Source organism: Physeter macrocephalus, chromosome 18 (assembly GCF_002837175.3).
Source record: "Physeter macrocephalus isolate SW-GA chromosome 18, ASM283717v5, whole genome shotgun sequence".
Taxonomy (NCBI): domain Eukaryota; kingdom Metazoa; phylum Chordata; class Mammalia; order Artiodactyla; family Physeteridae; genus Physeter; species Physeter macrocephalus.
This window is the reverse complement of record NC_041231.1, coordinates 92924970-92940160: the sequence shown is the minus strand read 5'-3', so window position 1 is coordinate 92940160 and position 15191 is coordinate 92924970. Positions and strand designations below refer to the sequence as shown.

At 42.5% G+C, this 15191-nt stretch overlaps 1 protein-coding gene across 3 annotated transcripts in view; it reads right to left on the bottom strand.

Annotated features, from left to right (window-relative positions):
* MBOAT1 (membrane bound O-acyltransferase domain containing 1) overlaps positions 1–15191 on the bottom strand; it is a 113681-nt gene that overhangs the window by 50697 nt on the left and 47793 nt on the right. For 2 of the 3 annotated variants that reach the window (XM_028479013.2, XM_024121982.3), the window contains exons 2-4: positions 6612–6757; positions 5653–5730; positions 1793–1888 (exon numbers count right to left, since the gene is read on the bottom strand). In XM_028479013.2, coding sequence (XP_028334814.1) covers positions 1793–1888; positions 5653–5730; positions 6612–6757 — 320 coding nt within the window. The remainder of the gene's footprint in view (positions 1–1792; positions 1889–5652; positions 5731–6611; positions 6758–15191) is intronic. The other variant, XM_028479014.2, reaches the window with a different exon arrangement.

Sequence of the window (15191 nt, the reverse complement as noted above, 5' to 3'; positions counted from 1 at the left end):
AAGTAAGTCAGAAAGAGAAAATCAAATACCATATGCTAACACATATATATGGAATCCCCCCCCAAAAAAAGGTTCTGCAGAACCTAGGAGCAGGACAGGAATAAAGACGCAGACATGGAGAATGGACTTGAGGACATGGGGAGGGGGAAAGGTAAGCTGGAACAAAGTGAGAGAGTGGCATGGACATATATACGCTACCAAACGTAAAACAGATAGCTAGTGGGACGCAGCCGCATAGCACAGGGAGATCAGCTCGGTGCTTTGTGTCCACCTACAGGGGTGAGGAGGGAGCGTTGGAGTGAGATGCAAGAGGGAGGAGATATGGGGATGTATGTTTACGTATAGCTGATTCACTGTTATACAGCAGAAACTAACACACCATTGTAAAGCAATTATACTCCAATAAAGATGTTAAAAAATATATATTAAAAAACCAAGGGACTACAATTAATCCTCTAAAGGACACATGTATTTTATTGTTAAAAATAAAATAAAATTACTTTTAATGCTATAACTTCACGACTATATTGTTATCTTTGTTACTGCCATATTTTCCATATTTTGTTAGCAGTACACATTGTTAAAAAGTAAAGAAGTTTGTGAACATGTTTCAGAAAAATTGAAATTATGCTCTACAATCTGGGAGGAAAGGAATAAAGAAAGGAGGCAATTCAAAGAGAGAAAGGTAAAATCGAAAGGACCGAGGGTAAGAGGAACCAATGCCCAAAAAGCCAGTCTGAGACCAAACTATGGTCGTGGAAATCCCAATGCAACAGTTTTCGTGTCCCAAACAACACTGTGCCTTCCGAAGCCTCTTCACAGTGGGACAGTTTAGTTGCACAACTTGCAAAGTTCACACCAACGGGCATTAATTTGTAGCTCTTTATTTCATTGACTATTCTCTACCAACTCATCCAATGAAAGGCAGTTCAACCTGAGAGGAGAACCCGGGCTCTCCCTGACTCCATGCTGCCTGAGGAGACCAGAACCAAACTCCTAAGGAAGTAACGTGGATAATATACAATGTGTCATGAGGAGCAGCTCTGCTTTAGTACCCATTCCTCAAGCTTCATAAAAAGTTGCTCCTTAACGAATACCAACAGAGCAATAGAATTTTCACTGATGCACCGCCGTCTTCACCCAGTGACCAATCAGGAGAGGGGTGGCCCCCAGGTAAAGGCTATGGTGACAGACAAAATTTTTAGAAGAAGTATGGAGACCCCAGCTGTGCCAGGCATTGCCCTTCTCATTGCTAGAAGTCTGGGGGATCTGGGGAGGGGGCCAGGGCAGCAGCTATTCATCAGCTAGTATGGAAGAATTTTGTATTATTAACCAGTAGGAGATAAACACCAACTCTGTGTTAAGGGCCTTAGAATAGGGGTTGGCAGACTTCTCCTGTAAAGAGCAAGATTGTAAATATTTTGGCTTTTGTGGGTCATATAATTTCTGTCATAACTACTCAACTCTACCACTGTAGTGCAAAAGCAGCCCGAGACAACACAAAAATGAGTATGTGCCTAGGTATGTTCCAGCGTAACTACAAAAATGGGTGGCTGGACAGATATAGCCCATGGGCCATAGCAGAGCTCACCGTCCCACACAGCAATCAAATCTTCAACCTCAACCTCATTAGCACAGTCTTACCAACTGATTTAATGAGCTGCCAATGACTCTTACGTGCATACTTGATCTTTACAGACCCCAAGGGACTGAGTCAAGGGACTCAGCAGTCAAGGGGCTGCTGGACTGAGTCAGCAGTCCAGCTGTCCCCACACAAATTAAAGATACTCACCCAGAAAAATCTGTAGTGAGAATGCCATAGTGGAAGATGTATATCCGGCTGATGTGGCATATCGTAAGGTAGCCCATTGCTACAAAAAAGGAGTATCTGGAACCAAAAACACAGAGGATCAGACTGTTGTGCACCCACTCAATCAACTTCCTCTTCTTTCTCTCCCTCACCCTCCACATGCAATTAGTCACAAAGTCCTATGTGGTCCACCTCCATCCCAGCCCATCCCCTTCCTCACTTTCACACCCACTGTTCTGAGCCCTTCATCTTTTCTCACCTGGACCACTGCAGTAGTTCTCAACTATGGCAGCATAATGGAATCGCCTGGGGAGCACCGGGCCCCACCCCCAGATACCCTGATTTCATTGGGATGGGGTGCACCTAGCAGGTATAATTCCAACGTGCAGCCAGAGCTGGGAACCGCTGGCCTGTAAGGGCCTTCACTCAGATTCTCCTCTTCACAAACCATCCTGTTTACACAACGATCTTCCTAAAATACAAACCATCATAATACTGCCAACCACTCCCTTCCCAAAACACTTTGTTCTCTTGGCTTCCATTCTCCCTGTTTCCTTCCCAGCTCTCGGGTCAGTTCTTCCAAGGCTCTTGGTCAGCTCATCTTCCTCCATCTACTCCTTAGGTGTTAGCATTCCCAATGCTCTGCTTGGGACCCTCCCTGCTGATGCCTGAGGCTTCAATTACCACCTACTCATGTTCACTCCCCGGCCTCCTTCAGAGACCGGTCCTGACCATCCTCTAGTATAAACCCCCAATGCACACACACACACACACACACACACGCCATTCAGAACATTCACCAACTTGTACATATAAAGATAGGTGATAATCTGATTAACTACCGTCCCCTTTACAAGCCTGAAAGCTCTATGAAAGCAAGGATGGTCATGTGTGTTTCATTCACCACTGTGTGCTGAGTGAACCTACTGTGTGTTGAGTGAACAAACAATAAATGAATGTTACTGGTCTTAAAAGTCTCCAGTGGATCCCACTATCTAATCACATCAAAACTCCTGAACACAGCGTCCAAGGTGCTTCGCGTGCTAAGCTCTACCTTTCCTTCTGGACTCATCTCCAGCCATGTTCCATGTCCACCCTGTGTTAAGCCACAGTGGACTGCTCCCTTTCCACAACTACATCCTGCATTTTCAGGCCAGGAATCTTTCTCCTTCCTCTGCCTGCAACTCCTTGCTCCCTCCTATGGTCTGTCTGGAAACTAACTATCAGATAAGGCTCAGCTCCTATGTCACCTGGCATAGTCTTGCTCTATCCATCCCACCCCCACCCCCAACACAATTCACTGCTCCACTGCCTGTATTTCCTCCAGTGCTACATGCTAACATATATAATTATAATGTTAAAATCATATGTATGGATCTGTTTTCCCAACTCTGAGCTTTCATTTTTCTCCATCTCAGGAAAAAAGTCTGTATCCTATAGAGTTGTCCTAGAAAGAATATATTAGCAATAAGGATAGGAAATATTAAATGTAATAGTATATTAAGTGATATACTAAATAAGAGTCTATAGATCAAAATAATGAAACATAATATATTTACGAGTGCTCAGCCTAGCACCTGGCACCAAGCAAGTACTCCAAAATTGGCAACTGCATCACCAAGTTCCCACATGAGGCCTTCCATCCCAGGAGATATTATATTCTGTTCCAGTTGGTTCATATGAGGTAAGTAACTACCTGTGATTTCTGTCCAACAGAGTGGCTTGAGAAGGAAACAGAAATGGTACCCCAAGAACTCTCTAGATAAATCCTGAATAACACAATCAGTCCTGAAATGGGTTAGTTCCACGTAGCTGCACATATTAACTGTCCCCTCCTATTCCCAGCTATGCATAGGACAGGGCTCATAACTTGGTGACAGGAAGAGGAAAACAATTCCCAAAGAACCCAGAAATCCTGGTCCTGAAGAGAACTTAAGCTCAAACCACCACAAACCCTACATTTCATAGGCAGGAAACCTGACATGCAAAGAAGCTGCCTGGCTTTTCCAAACCCACACTGCTGGGAAGAGCCAGGTTTCCTGACTCCAGCTTCGTTTTCTTTCCCAGCGGCAATAGGAAACAACTTCCATCCATCGGGAAATGCGAACCACTCCCTATTTCTGCAGTATTGGCAACCACACAAGCAAAGAAAGAGGGGAAGAACTTGTTCTGGCATTTTTTCTTTTCGGTCTTATGACATGGCTCTCTGCTACCACAACATTATTTTGGGGAAACAGTCAGAGCCTGTCTGTAAAGTCTCTGCCAAAGCTGGAAGATTCCACTCCTGGCCGGAGACCAACACAGAGAACCTGGAAATGCAGCTTGACCCTCTGCAAAACGGACATCACACAACATCACACAACATCACACCAACATCACACAAGTGTGGGGAAAGCTGACAAATTACAACTGGTAAGGTAGTTGGAAATGGGCTCTAGAGATGCAACAACACTTTTATAAATCATTTAATTGCTTCCAACATCAAGTGCAGGAAAAGCCAGGCATCTTTACCTCCCAGTGAAAACAGCATTTTGTCATAATATGAAGCATTTCCAAAACCCATTCGTACCAAATTATAGAAATACGAATTTCCTATTTCCCTTCTGAAGGAATGACTCTATCCCCTTCAAGGAGGGCACTTAGAAGAGAGATGATTAGAATTCAAATTTCCAGAGCTCCTTTGAATACAAAGTTGAATGACTATCCAAGTTAAAAGCAGGCAAAAATATTTTCCCTAGCAAATCAGAAATTTATTGGAAGTAATTACAAGATTATACACTCAAAAATTAAATTACAGTGCTTTTAAGAAGGAAGACGATTGTGCTAATAGTCTTATTAATCAAAGAACTTTCTGAGGCTGAAAGAAGGCATCTGCTTTTTAAGAGAAGCCATCAGAAAGGAAGCCATAGAAGGGTGAAGCTCCTTTCAAGTATATTCAGTCATTCCATAAATACTTATTGAGCCTTTATTTGTGCCAGGTATTGTTCTAGGCTCTGAGGCTATAACAGTGAACAGGAGAGAAAAGTCTTTGTTCCCACAGAGCTTCCATTCCAGTGTTACGGAGAGGCTGAATTAATTCTGAGGTTTCAGAAAGACCATGGGAAACAGAGAAAGTGCAAAACAGCTCTTCCAGGTATCTCCCTGGTTTGTTCAAGCGTGTAGCCTTCAAGGGAGAATTAAATTACTTCTGCACTTTGAAGTCAAAATAGCATAGTAAGACTATTTCTTCCTTTTTTTTAACACTTATTGGACATACGTAAAGTGTACAAAATTTTGACCTATTTCATACTCAGAAAACCTCAGCCAAGTTCAAGATAACAGACATATCCATCACCCCCCAGGTTGCTTCAAGCCTCTTGTGGTTCCTTTCTCATCTCCCCGAGCCATCTCACCCCTGGTTACCTCTGATCTGATTTCTGTCACTACAGATTCGCTTGCATTTTTGAGAACAGAATTTGTGAGTCCTCCTTCATTCAGCATGTTGATTTTGAGATTCATCCATGGCATTGTGTGTAGCAATCATTCATTCTTTTCTATTGCTGAGTAGTATTCCATAGTGTGACCATCTGGGTTGCTTCCAGGTTGGTGCTATCACAAATGAGGCTGCCTAATTCTGACAAACTCTCTTTCACCTGAGTCCCAATTCACATCACACTTTTTTTCCGTGAAGCTTTCTCTGAAGACTCCCAGCCTTTAAGGTTTCCCATCCCTCCTTTCTGATATCCCAGAGCACTTAGGATACGCCACATGTGGCAAATGGGGAGGGCATCCCTTCATCCTAGAAATGTATTTCAAAGATCATGAAAAGCCTCACCTTGCATCGTTCATTCCCAGGGTCTTACCTGTGAATATTGGATGCGCTTGCAGTGACCATGATTCCATAGCACATTAACACCAGCACGAAAAGATGCACAGAGTACCTGTAGGACATCATGGGGAGGAAAGGGAAACACTGAATATATTTCATATCAACATACCTCTTGGCCACCCATACTGCACCTCCACCTCCACTCCCACAAAAAAGCAAGTGATCAGTTACCCCATGTTTATGTAGGAGAAAATAAATCAAGTATTTTCGTTCTATGTAATTAAGATACTGTATGACCCTAGGAAGACATGACATAGTCTGCCAACTGCAGTGAAGAGAGTTCTTTCTTTCAATTTTAAAGTATCAAGACCAAAACTGAGCTGCCCCAGATACCAAAATACTCATCATCCTTTCTCAAATTTTCATTGAAGGAGGAAGAGCCATAATCTACTACCCTGAACAAAGTCACAAATTCCCTTAAGTTGTACTTCTAGAAATGTTCATTCCTAAAACTTCTTCCCCAAGAAGTACCCCTCCCAGGGGATTTGCCCAGCTTTCCTAGTAGAGAAAGTCTTAGACCACAGGCTTCCTCTGTTAAAGAATGACACATTCCCTAACACCAACACGAAAACTACTGTTCTACTCTAAATGCAGGATTAACACCAGTATCTCTAGCAGTGATGCAAGAAAAACACCAATATCTACAACAGTTAGGAAAGCTCCCTCGTTGGGAAAATTAAACTTTAGAACATTCCATTTACATGACCCAGGGTGAGATCAGCAGAAGTCTAATTTTAAGAAAAATTCACTGAATTGATTTCTAAGAAAGTCCGTTTATTGGTTCCAGTTTCTTACAGTAAATGGAGATTTCTCAACCTCCCCAACATTTTACGAGTAAATATCATTTTTTTTTTCATTAGTGCCTGGGAAATGCCAAGAATATCGCTACAAAACCAAAGGATAAATATTAGAATTCAAGAGGCTCATACTCACCAGCCAAAACAAAAGATGACAAAATAGATGCCAAAAATGGTGGCAAACGCATGCCGGACATCAGGACTGGTTTTACCAGGACTCAAGTAGCTGCGGAACCAGAAAGCAGCACACAAAGCAAAGAGCTGGCATGCCACAAAATTCACCTGTATGGGAAAAAAAAGAGAGAATGGAGACTTTTACTGTTTGGCCTGTGTGTGAGTTTTCCCTACTTCTTTCAGATTCTACGTCAAGGTGCATCTCAGACTTGGATGTTTTCCTCAGTAGAGCATTTGTTTGGAGGAGGTGCGAGAGACTGAAAAGATAACCATACCCTCATCTGGTATAAGTGACAAACCCAAAACTTTCTTCTCCAATCTCTGAGACTAGCCAAAGCTGCTTTCCCACCAACAAACCGGAGACTTTCTATTGGAAGGGGCCTTATCAGACTGTGAGATCACTTTGCTGGGTGTCTTCCCCTCCCCCACCACCCAGCATTCTGTTCTTCTCGAGATGCAGACGAATCAAATCCATGAGGCTTCCCTCATTGGTACCTCAGAAAACAAATGCTTCTCCAAAACAATCATCAGCTGTTTTCTGAGTCTAATTTTTCTCATTTTAAATTAACACGAAATAAGCAAGAACATTGCTCAAATCCAAGGTGCACCACGAAAGACCCACAAAGTAAGAACCAGCCCTGCACTGAACTTTCAGCACCAAAACTATCCAGTTATGCAAAACAGGCACCACATCTCCTTAGAAAAATCTCAGTGATGTCTCTCTCAAAAATATTTTACCTAAAAGAAACTATAATATAATTCCCCAATACCCTTAGAAAAGATCAGCTGATTTAACACAAAACCAAAATACATGAAGTGGTTTAACCATTAATTAACATTGGAAAAGCAATTTAAGCTTTTCAGAGTATTCAGAATGAAAACTTCGGTATCAATTTGCTTTTAGAATGGATGGAGGATATGGGTATCTGAATAAACCCTCAACTTCAGCCTCGACAGTTTTTTTGTTGTTGTTGTTGTTGTTTTTTGCGGTACGCGGACCTCTCACTGTCGTGGCCTCTCCCGTTGCGGAGCACAGGCTCCGGACGCGCAGGCTCAGCGGCCACGGCTCACGGGCCCAGCCGCTCCGCGGCACGTGGGATCTTCCCGGACCGGGGCTCGAACCCGCGTCCCCTGCATCGGCAGGCGGACTCTCAACCACTGCGCCACCAGGGAAGCCCCCTCGACAGTTTTTCATGCTACAAAAAACTGCGGCTGTGAGTGAAATTCATCAGGGTTATGCTCCAAGGTAGGGCTGGAAGTAGCCAACGTCAGCTCCAGCCAAGCTCATTTGTTTTCCCAGTAACAAGAATACTTTAAACTCCTTACAACTCATAGAAAATAACACTTTCAGAGGATTTTTTGCTTTTAAAATGGACTGTGCTGAGCCCCCTCTATTTGGAGATCACCTTCACCAGTCTTTCCAAACACTCCATGTTCAATTTCTACCTTGAAAGACAGGAGGTGACCTGGGATCCTATCCTGCATGGTGTGGTCATATCTCTTTATAGCCTAAATGCACAACCAACAACACACACACACACACACACACACACAAACAGAAAAACAACCGTCTTAGCAAGGTTCAGAATGTAAAGGAATTGGCCACTAGAGAGTCAAAGTTATGATTGTTTGTAGACCATCAGTCACACATGCCTTCATTCTCTCAGCCTGCAGACCAGCCCACAGTGAGAGCAGAACATAGTTACTCAGAAGAGGCAGCAAGGGGAAATTTGCTCCATTCTTTTTGGCTGGCCAGTAATTACTGAGCATCCTTGTACATGAAGAACGGTTCAGGGGCTAGAGCAGCAGTTCTCAAAAGTAGGGTCCCCAGACCACCAGGAGCAGCATCACCTGGAAACGTGGTAGAAATGCACACTCTCCGGCCCCACCCAGACCTACTAAATGAGACCTTCCCAGAGTGGGCCCAGCAGTCTGTGTTTTATCAGGCCCCCCAAGTGATCGTGAAGCATACTCAAGCGTGAGAGCCAATAGGACAGAGGAGAAAAAAGGCATGAGCCCTGCCTTCAGGAGTTCATAATCTAACTGGCAAGAGAACACAAATAACCTACAAGTAATTGTAAAGTAACGTTAACATTGTGTGCCTTTAGATCCAAAATAAATGACAAGAAGTTCAAGGTTAAGGAGGGATGAGACTCGGGCAGACAATCAGGAAAACTGTTGAAACAGGTGAAAATTGAGGGATGTTACGAACATTAAAAAAAATGAAAAAATAATGCCTGGGTCCTATCCTCAACCATTCTGATCTAGCTGGTCTGTCGTCAGGCCTTTTCAAAGTGTTCAGGGGATTCTAACGTGCAGGCAGGATGGCGACCTGCTAGATTAGAAGTATAAAGAGAGAGACCTACAGAGGCCCCCGCTAGGAGCTGGGCTTTCCCGGAATGAAAAACACAAATACAGGACAGGGAGGTTGGACCGTGCAAGCTTGAGGCAAGGATGAAGTGGAAGAGATTTAAGAGTGATCAAAGCCTGACTGCCACCACTCAGCCAACCCAGGGTTCCTCAGGTCTCCTGAGCTGGGCTGGTCGTCTTCAAGACCCCTTCAAACCTATCTCCAAGGAAGAGAGGGCCTCACTGTGGGAAAACTACATCTAATCTTGTCACCCCAGCAACTGAAAAGGAGAAAGAGAAGACTCACTCGGCCATTGAAGCAAACTGCCATTATTTAGTCACCATAATGTCATATGTAGCCAACTGAATGCCCTAGTCCTGACACTGAAAAGCCAACTGGTCAGGCTTAGGTAATTCATGGATTAATTCCACAAACATTTAGTGGTTGACTCTATATGTTAGATACCGGGGACAGTGAGCAAGACATTGTCACTACCCTCAAGTCAAGAGGAGGAGCTTTACATGCTCTGGGTTTCAATTTCCTTCTATGAACTGGTCTCTAATGCCTCTTCCAGCTCTAATGGTCTCTGATTCCATACATATCTAACCAGAATCTTTTCCCTTAACTGTTCATGGTAAATGCACAAATGCAACACTTCAATATGGATTAAGAGCTTTCCCCTATATACAAACACAACCCACTCCCCCCTCCTCTTCCCAGGAGTAAATCACAGATGGCTAGTTGAGGGTTCAGGGCAAAGTGTTCCAAGGTAAAAGTAGAAATACACAATAGCAGCACTTAGTTCTAGCAGGAAGGTTCTAGCGGAATTGCTTTTCAATTACCAGAGGTACATCTTAAAAGGTATGGGCTGAACCACAAGTAGACACCACTTCACACCATTAGGATGGTAATTATTTTAAAGACAAAATAATGAGCATTGGCAAGGATGTGGAGAAACTGGAATCCTTGTGCACTGCTGGTGGGAATGTAAAATGGTGCAGCTGCCATGGAAAACAGTGGTTCTTCAAAAAATTAAAAATATAATTACATACAATCCAGCAATTCCACTCCTGAGTATATGCCCAAAAGAACTGAAAGCAGGGTCTTGAAGAGATATTTGCCCACCATGTTTATAGAAGTATTCACCACAATAGCCAAAATGTGGAAACAACCCAAATGTCTATAAGCAGTTGAAGGGATAAACAAAGTGTGGTATATATACATACAGTGGAATATTACTCAGCCTTAAAATGGGGAAAATTCTGACACATGCTACAACATGGATGAACCTTGAAGATATTATGCTAAGTGAAATCATCCAGACACAGAAGGACAAATATCTAATTCCACTTATATGAGGTACCTAGAAGAATAAAATTCATCAAGACTGAAAGTAGAATAGTGGTTGCCATGGACTGCGGAGTGGAGAGATAGATGGTGGTGATAGTCTCATAACAATGTGAATGTACTTAATGCCACTGAACTGCACTATAGGCTTAAAAATGGGTAAAATGGAAAATTTTACACTATGCATATTTTACTACGGTTTTTAAAAATGCACGGGCTGGAGCACAATACCAATTTCTTTGTGTTTCCTAGTAGGAACTATGACCATCTCTGCAGCCAAGAGTGGGTAGCTGCCGTGACAACAATTCGTATGGGAACATAATTAGATCTTTGTTCCCTTCCTCTCTAACAGACTAACAAAATTGGAGACATTATATTTTAAAAATATATCCCCAAATGGGTTTGATTTAATGTATGGGATCTACTTCCAAATAATCTTGAGGGGATGGGAAGAGTGGAGTAAGCATAAATCCGTGGTCCTCAGCTAGGGATGACCTGCTCCCCATGGGACACTTGGTTGTCATAACCAGAAAGGGGGTGGGGGGTTGACGCTACTGGCATCTAGTAGGTAGAGGCGCCAGGGATACTGCTAAACATCCTGCAAGGCACAGGGCAGCCTGCCACACAAAGAATTTTCCAGTCCAAAATGTCAGTAGCGCCAAGGTTAAGAACTCCTGGTATAGCTGAAACGAGATTGGCCGTGAGCTTCAAACTGCGGAGGCTGAGTGCTGGGCACATGAAAAGTTCACTCTACTCATCTCTCCACTTTCACAGACTTTTGCCCTTTTCCCTAATAAACAGGTTTTTAAAACTACACAACTCTGGAAAGCAAATCACTGGCCTGAGATGACACAGAGTTAAAACCCTAGTGATTGCAAGTAGTTGAAACGGAAGTCTCTTTATCCACATCTGAGAAACAGCTAAGTTAGTGAGGAAATAGACGTAAGTATAGAAACAAGCCAAAACCATAAAGGGATGATGCCTTCCTAAACAGGAAAAGAACCACCTTTTATGAAATGATCAAACTCCCGAAAGAAGAGAACCAAATTATAACAAATGCAAGAGAAAAGGATTTCCCTTCACTAATAATCAAATTAAGTACTTGGGGCCTCCCAGCCCGGGACCAGCAACAGAACCAGCGGTTACCAGCAGAGGCAGACGACTGGGCTGCAAGACCCAGCTTCACCACTTACTGGCTGAAGACTTACAAAGCTCGCTTCGTCTTGGCTCCTGGTTCATGCGATGGAGGCAGTAACAGTAGTACTACGTCTCAGGTTGTTCTGAGGGCTAAAGAAGTTAATGTAGAAAATCACTGGAAACAGTCCTGGCTCTGACAGGCACTTGCTATTAATACCATTTTATATCCACTAAGTTAACACACAAATTGTGCACAGATTAAACTCAATATGCGGTCACCACTGTTGGGCTGTTAAGAATCGGCTTCCCCAGTCTCCTCCCTGCTGCCCTTTCCCACGCATCATTCAGGCAGCTGCCTGAGTCTTCCACGTACCCTTTCTTCCACAGGCAGAGGCAATGCAGCCTAGGACGAAAGAGTCAACCCCTGGGTTTTCCAGTTCCTGATTAGAGTCTTCTAAACCTAAAGCAGAGGTAAATCTGAAAGTCAAAGCAGTCTCCAGAAATTTCGGAAAGCTCTCTTTTTCCTTTTTAATCCCGAAAGCCTATCTTCATAGATCAGGAGCAAAACTGAAGAATTTAAAGCATTGGAGTTTCTACCATAATCCCAGAGGGAAGAAAAGCTCTTAATGATATAAGAGCTATTTTTCGGCACAAAAGTTGATCAAGAGTTTGGCCAGGGATCTGAAAGAGGGATTCCATGGCTCAGGACTAGCACTTAGACATGGGGACAAAAGCCTAAGAGCAAAGATGCTCAGACCATCGAAATGGATGGCATCCCTAGAGAAGTCTGGAGGGAGGATGCAGATTATCACAGAAGAAGAGAGGGTGGCCCGGCTTCTCAGAATGCAGCCCGGGGAGATGGCCAGCCCTGTAGAGAAACACTCCACAGGACCACAAGATGGGCTCCTCTTGAGCAGAGGCCAGCAAGGTTCCAATGGAACAGGAACCCAATGCCTGCCAAGGCCACGGGGAAGGTCTGCTTCTCAGCCCCAGGTGCAGAGGGAGACGAAGCTTTACAGCCTTAAATGGGAGGTGAGCTGCCTAAAACTGGCAGTTTAGCTTGAAAGGTAAATTAAGTTTAGTAGGGAGAAATTTTTAAAGTTCCGTTTTTGCATATCTGTCTGTGGCTGTAAATTTTAAACCCACTGTTATTACCTCTATTAGAAATGTACACCAAATTTTTACACACAAAAAAAGTACACCTCAGTATTATTTCTAGTAGCAAGAAGAAGGAACCTAAAAGTTCAAGACGCTGGTTAACATATAAAACAAAGGATGCACCTTGCACTATAATCCTTTTCAAAAGGAATATGGTAGTATTTGCTATAATCCTTTTCAAAAAGGAATATGGTAGTATTTGCTACAAGTCATACTTTTGACCAATTCCTGGAAATGTATTCATTGGTTGATAAAAAGCTTAATGCTGAAAAAATGTCAAGGCATTATTTACAAGACAAAATAAAGCAAAATCTACCTACCTATAGGATAATAGAGGGATAGTAATTAATGGTAAACCCGTTCAGTATAATAGTATTAAAATGGGCATTACAAAGCACCTATAATGAAATGAAAAACATTTGCTGTAACTAATAAAAAGCAGAATATAAAACTGTATGGACATGTACAACCATGTTTTGAAAAAACAATAATGGCATATGGAAAAAGGCAAAGATAACACGTAAAATTGAATATGGCAGTTTTATCAAGATGACAGGAATCCAGGCAAATTCTTTGTAAATTTTTTTTCAACTCATAATGTAATTTCCATAACGAATTTCTCATACACACACACACACACACACACACACACACACCCCACATACAATCAGGGCACTGTAAGAAACTCACAACAATTCTTATTTAATTCTACTTTATCCTCAGGGTTGCATTTATTAGCACCTACTATAGATAAAGTTTAGGGAGGAGTTAGGCATAAATAGAAGTCAACTTGTAAAAAGTTTCACCTGGAAGAAAAACGCCCTTTTTACAGGCAGCAAAATGTCAGGAGTCACCATGATGTGCATGGCCAGAGAAGATGAAAATAGGCACCTTTACACTTAATAAACTCTTCACATTTAAAAGGAAAGTGTTAATTCTCAATATCACGCTGCACGGTAGTCAAAGAGTCAAGTTTTTACTTTTAGTATTAGAAACTACATGAATAAATGTATTTATAAACATATTTGTTCTAGTAATGCTATATTGGATGCACTATTTAATTTTTAAAAATCGCTTTTAAAACCTCTTTTCCATTTCTTAAATTTTACTATTTTGAAACAAACATGCCAAGCGGCAAGTTAATTTCAAGTTCCATTCTACTATTTAAACTCATATATGAATATTACATTCTGTCCATAGCACAGACCACTGTATTTTCATTTAAAACATGTAAATTGTATTTGCATATTTCAATTGTGTATTTATAAATTTTTACGGGACAACTTTGTTACTAACTAGACCTCTAAAATTACAAAATTATTTTGTTTTTGCCTTAGTAAAAAAAATTAAAATTAAAAAAAAAAGGGAAGGTGTGCCAAGTTTTTATTTTTCTACTGATGCCCTCCCTCTAGAGCAGGAAAGAAAGCTGCACTTTCATTCGTGATCTCTGACAATACACCCTCCACAATTAAACAATTATGTGGGCCCTTCTACAGAAGGAAGCAGTAGAGCACAGCTGTTTTGATCCAACATAACTTGGATTCAGCAAGAGCTCAATTTTCACTGCTCTCGCAAGATTTCAAAGTCACGTACCCAAGGGTTTGACTTATTTCACCAAAGCCCAATCACACTGCGCTGCAATTTTCCAGTGTAAGTTTTCAATCTTTCTGCTCTCATGTGCTGCTAGAAAGGCATTTCTTGGGGATTTCTGTTCTGTGGCCTTCATATGCTTCCCAAAAAAACCAAACTTTGCCAGGAGGACACAACATTGCCTTCCTCCTAATGAAAAGATGCAAGCAGGCTTTTTTAAATTATTATTTATTTATTTATTTATTTAGGCTGTGTTGGGTCTTCGTTTCTGTGCGTGGGCTCTCTCCAGTTGTGGCAGGCGGGGGTCACTCTTCATCGCGGTGCGCGGGCCTCTCACTATCGCGGCCTCTCTTGTGGCGGAGCACAGGTGTCAGACGCGCAGGCTCAGCAGCTGTGGCTCACGGGCCCAGTTGCTCCGCGGCATGTGGGATCCTCCCAGACCAGGGCTCGAACCCGTGTCCCCTGCATTGGCAGGCAGATTCTCAACCACTGCGCCACCAGGGACGCCCCCAAGCAGGCTATTTTTAACAAACAGCAAAGATTAACGGTCCAAAATGATTTCCCTGCTACAGTGATTTACCAGAGGTTCACCAATGAGACGGAGGCAACTGTCCAGGCCTGGAATGCTCTTCTCAGCAACGCTGCCTTATATGTTCTCAGACAAAACCAATCTAATTAAGCAATTCCTTATTTAAAGGCGGGCTGTCCCTCCTCCACAAACAGTGCTTTTTGTGCACCGCCTCCTACACATGCGTGTGGCCCAGGAAAAGTATGAAAAATGCTATTCCCTTCTGTACCACCGAACAAAAAGTGGCTGTCCCATACTCTTTAGCTACTTTGCACTTTCAAAGACATCCTTGTTATACTTTAAATCTAAACTCCTTGGAATGTCAGCAAGAAATGTTTTTAAATCTGTAATAAGCCAGTGTTTTCTACGCTTGCAGATGAACAAATATGATT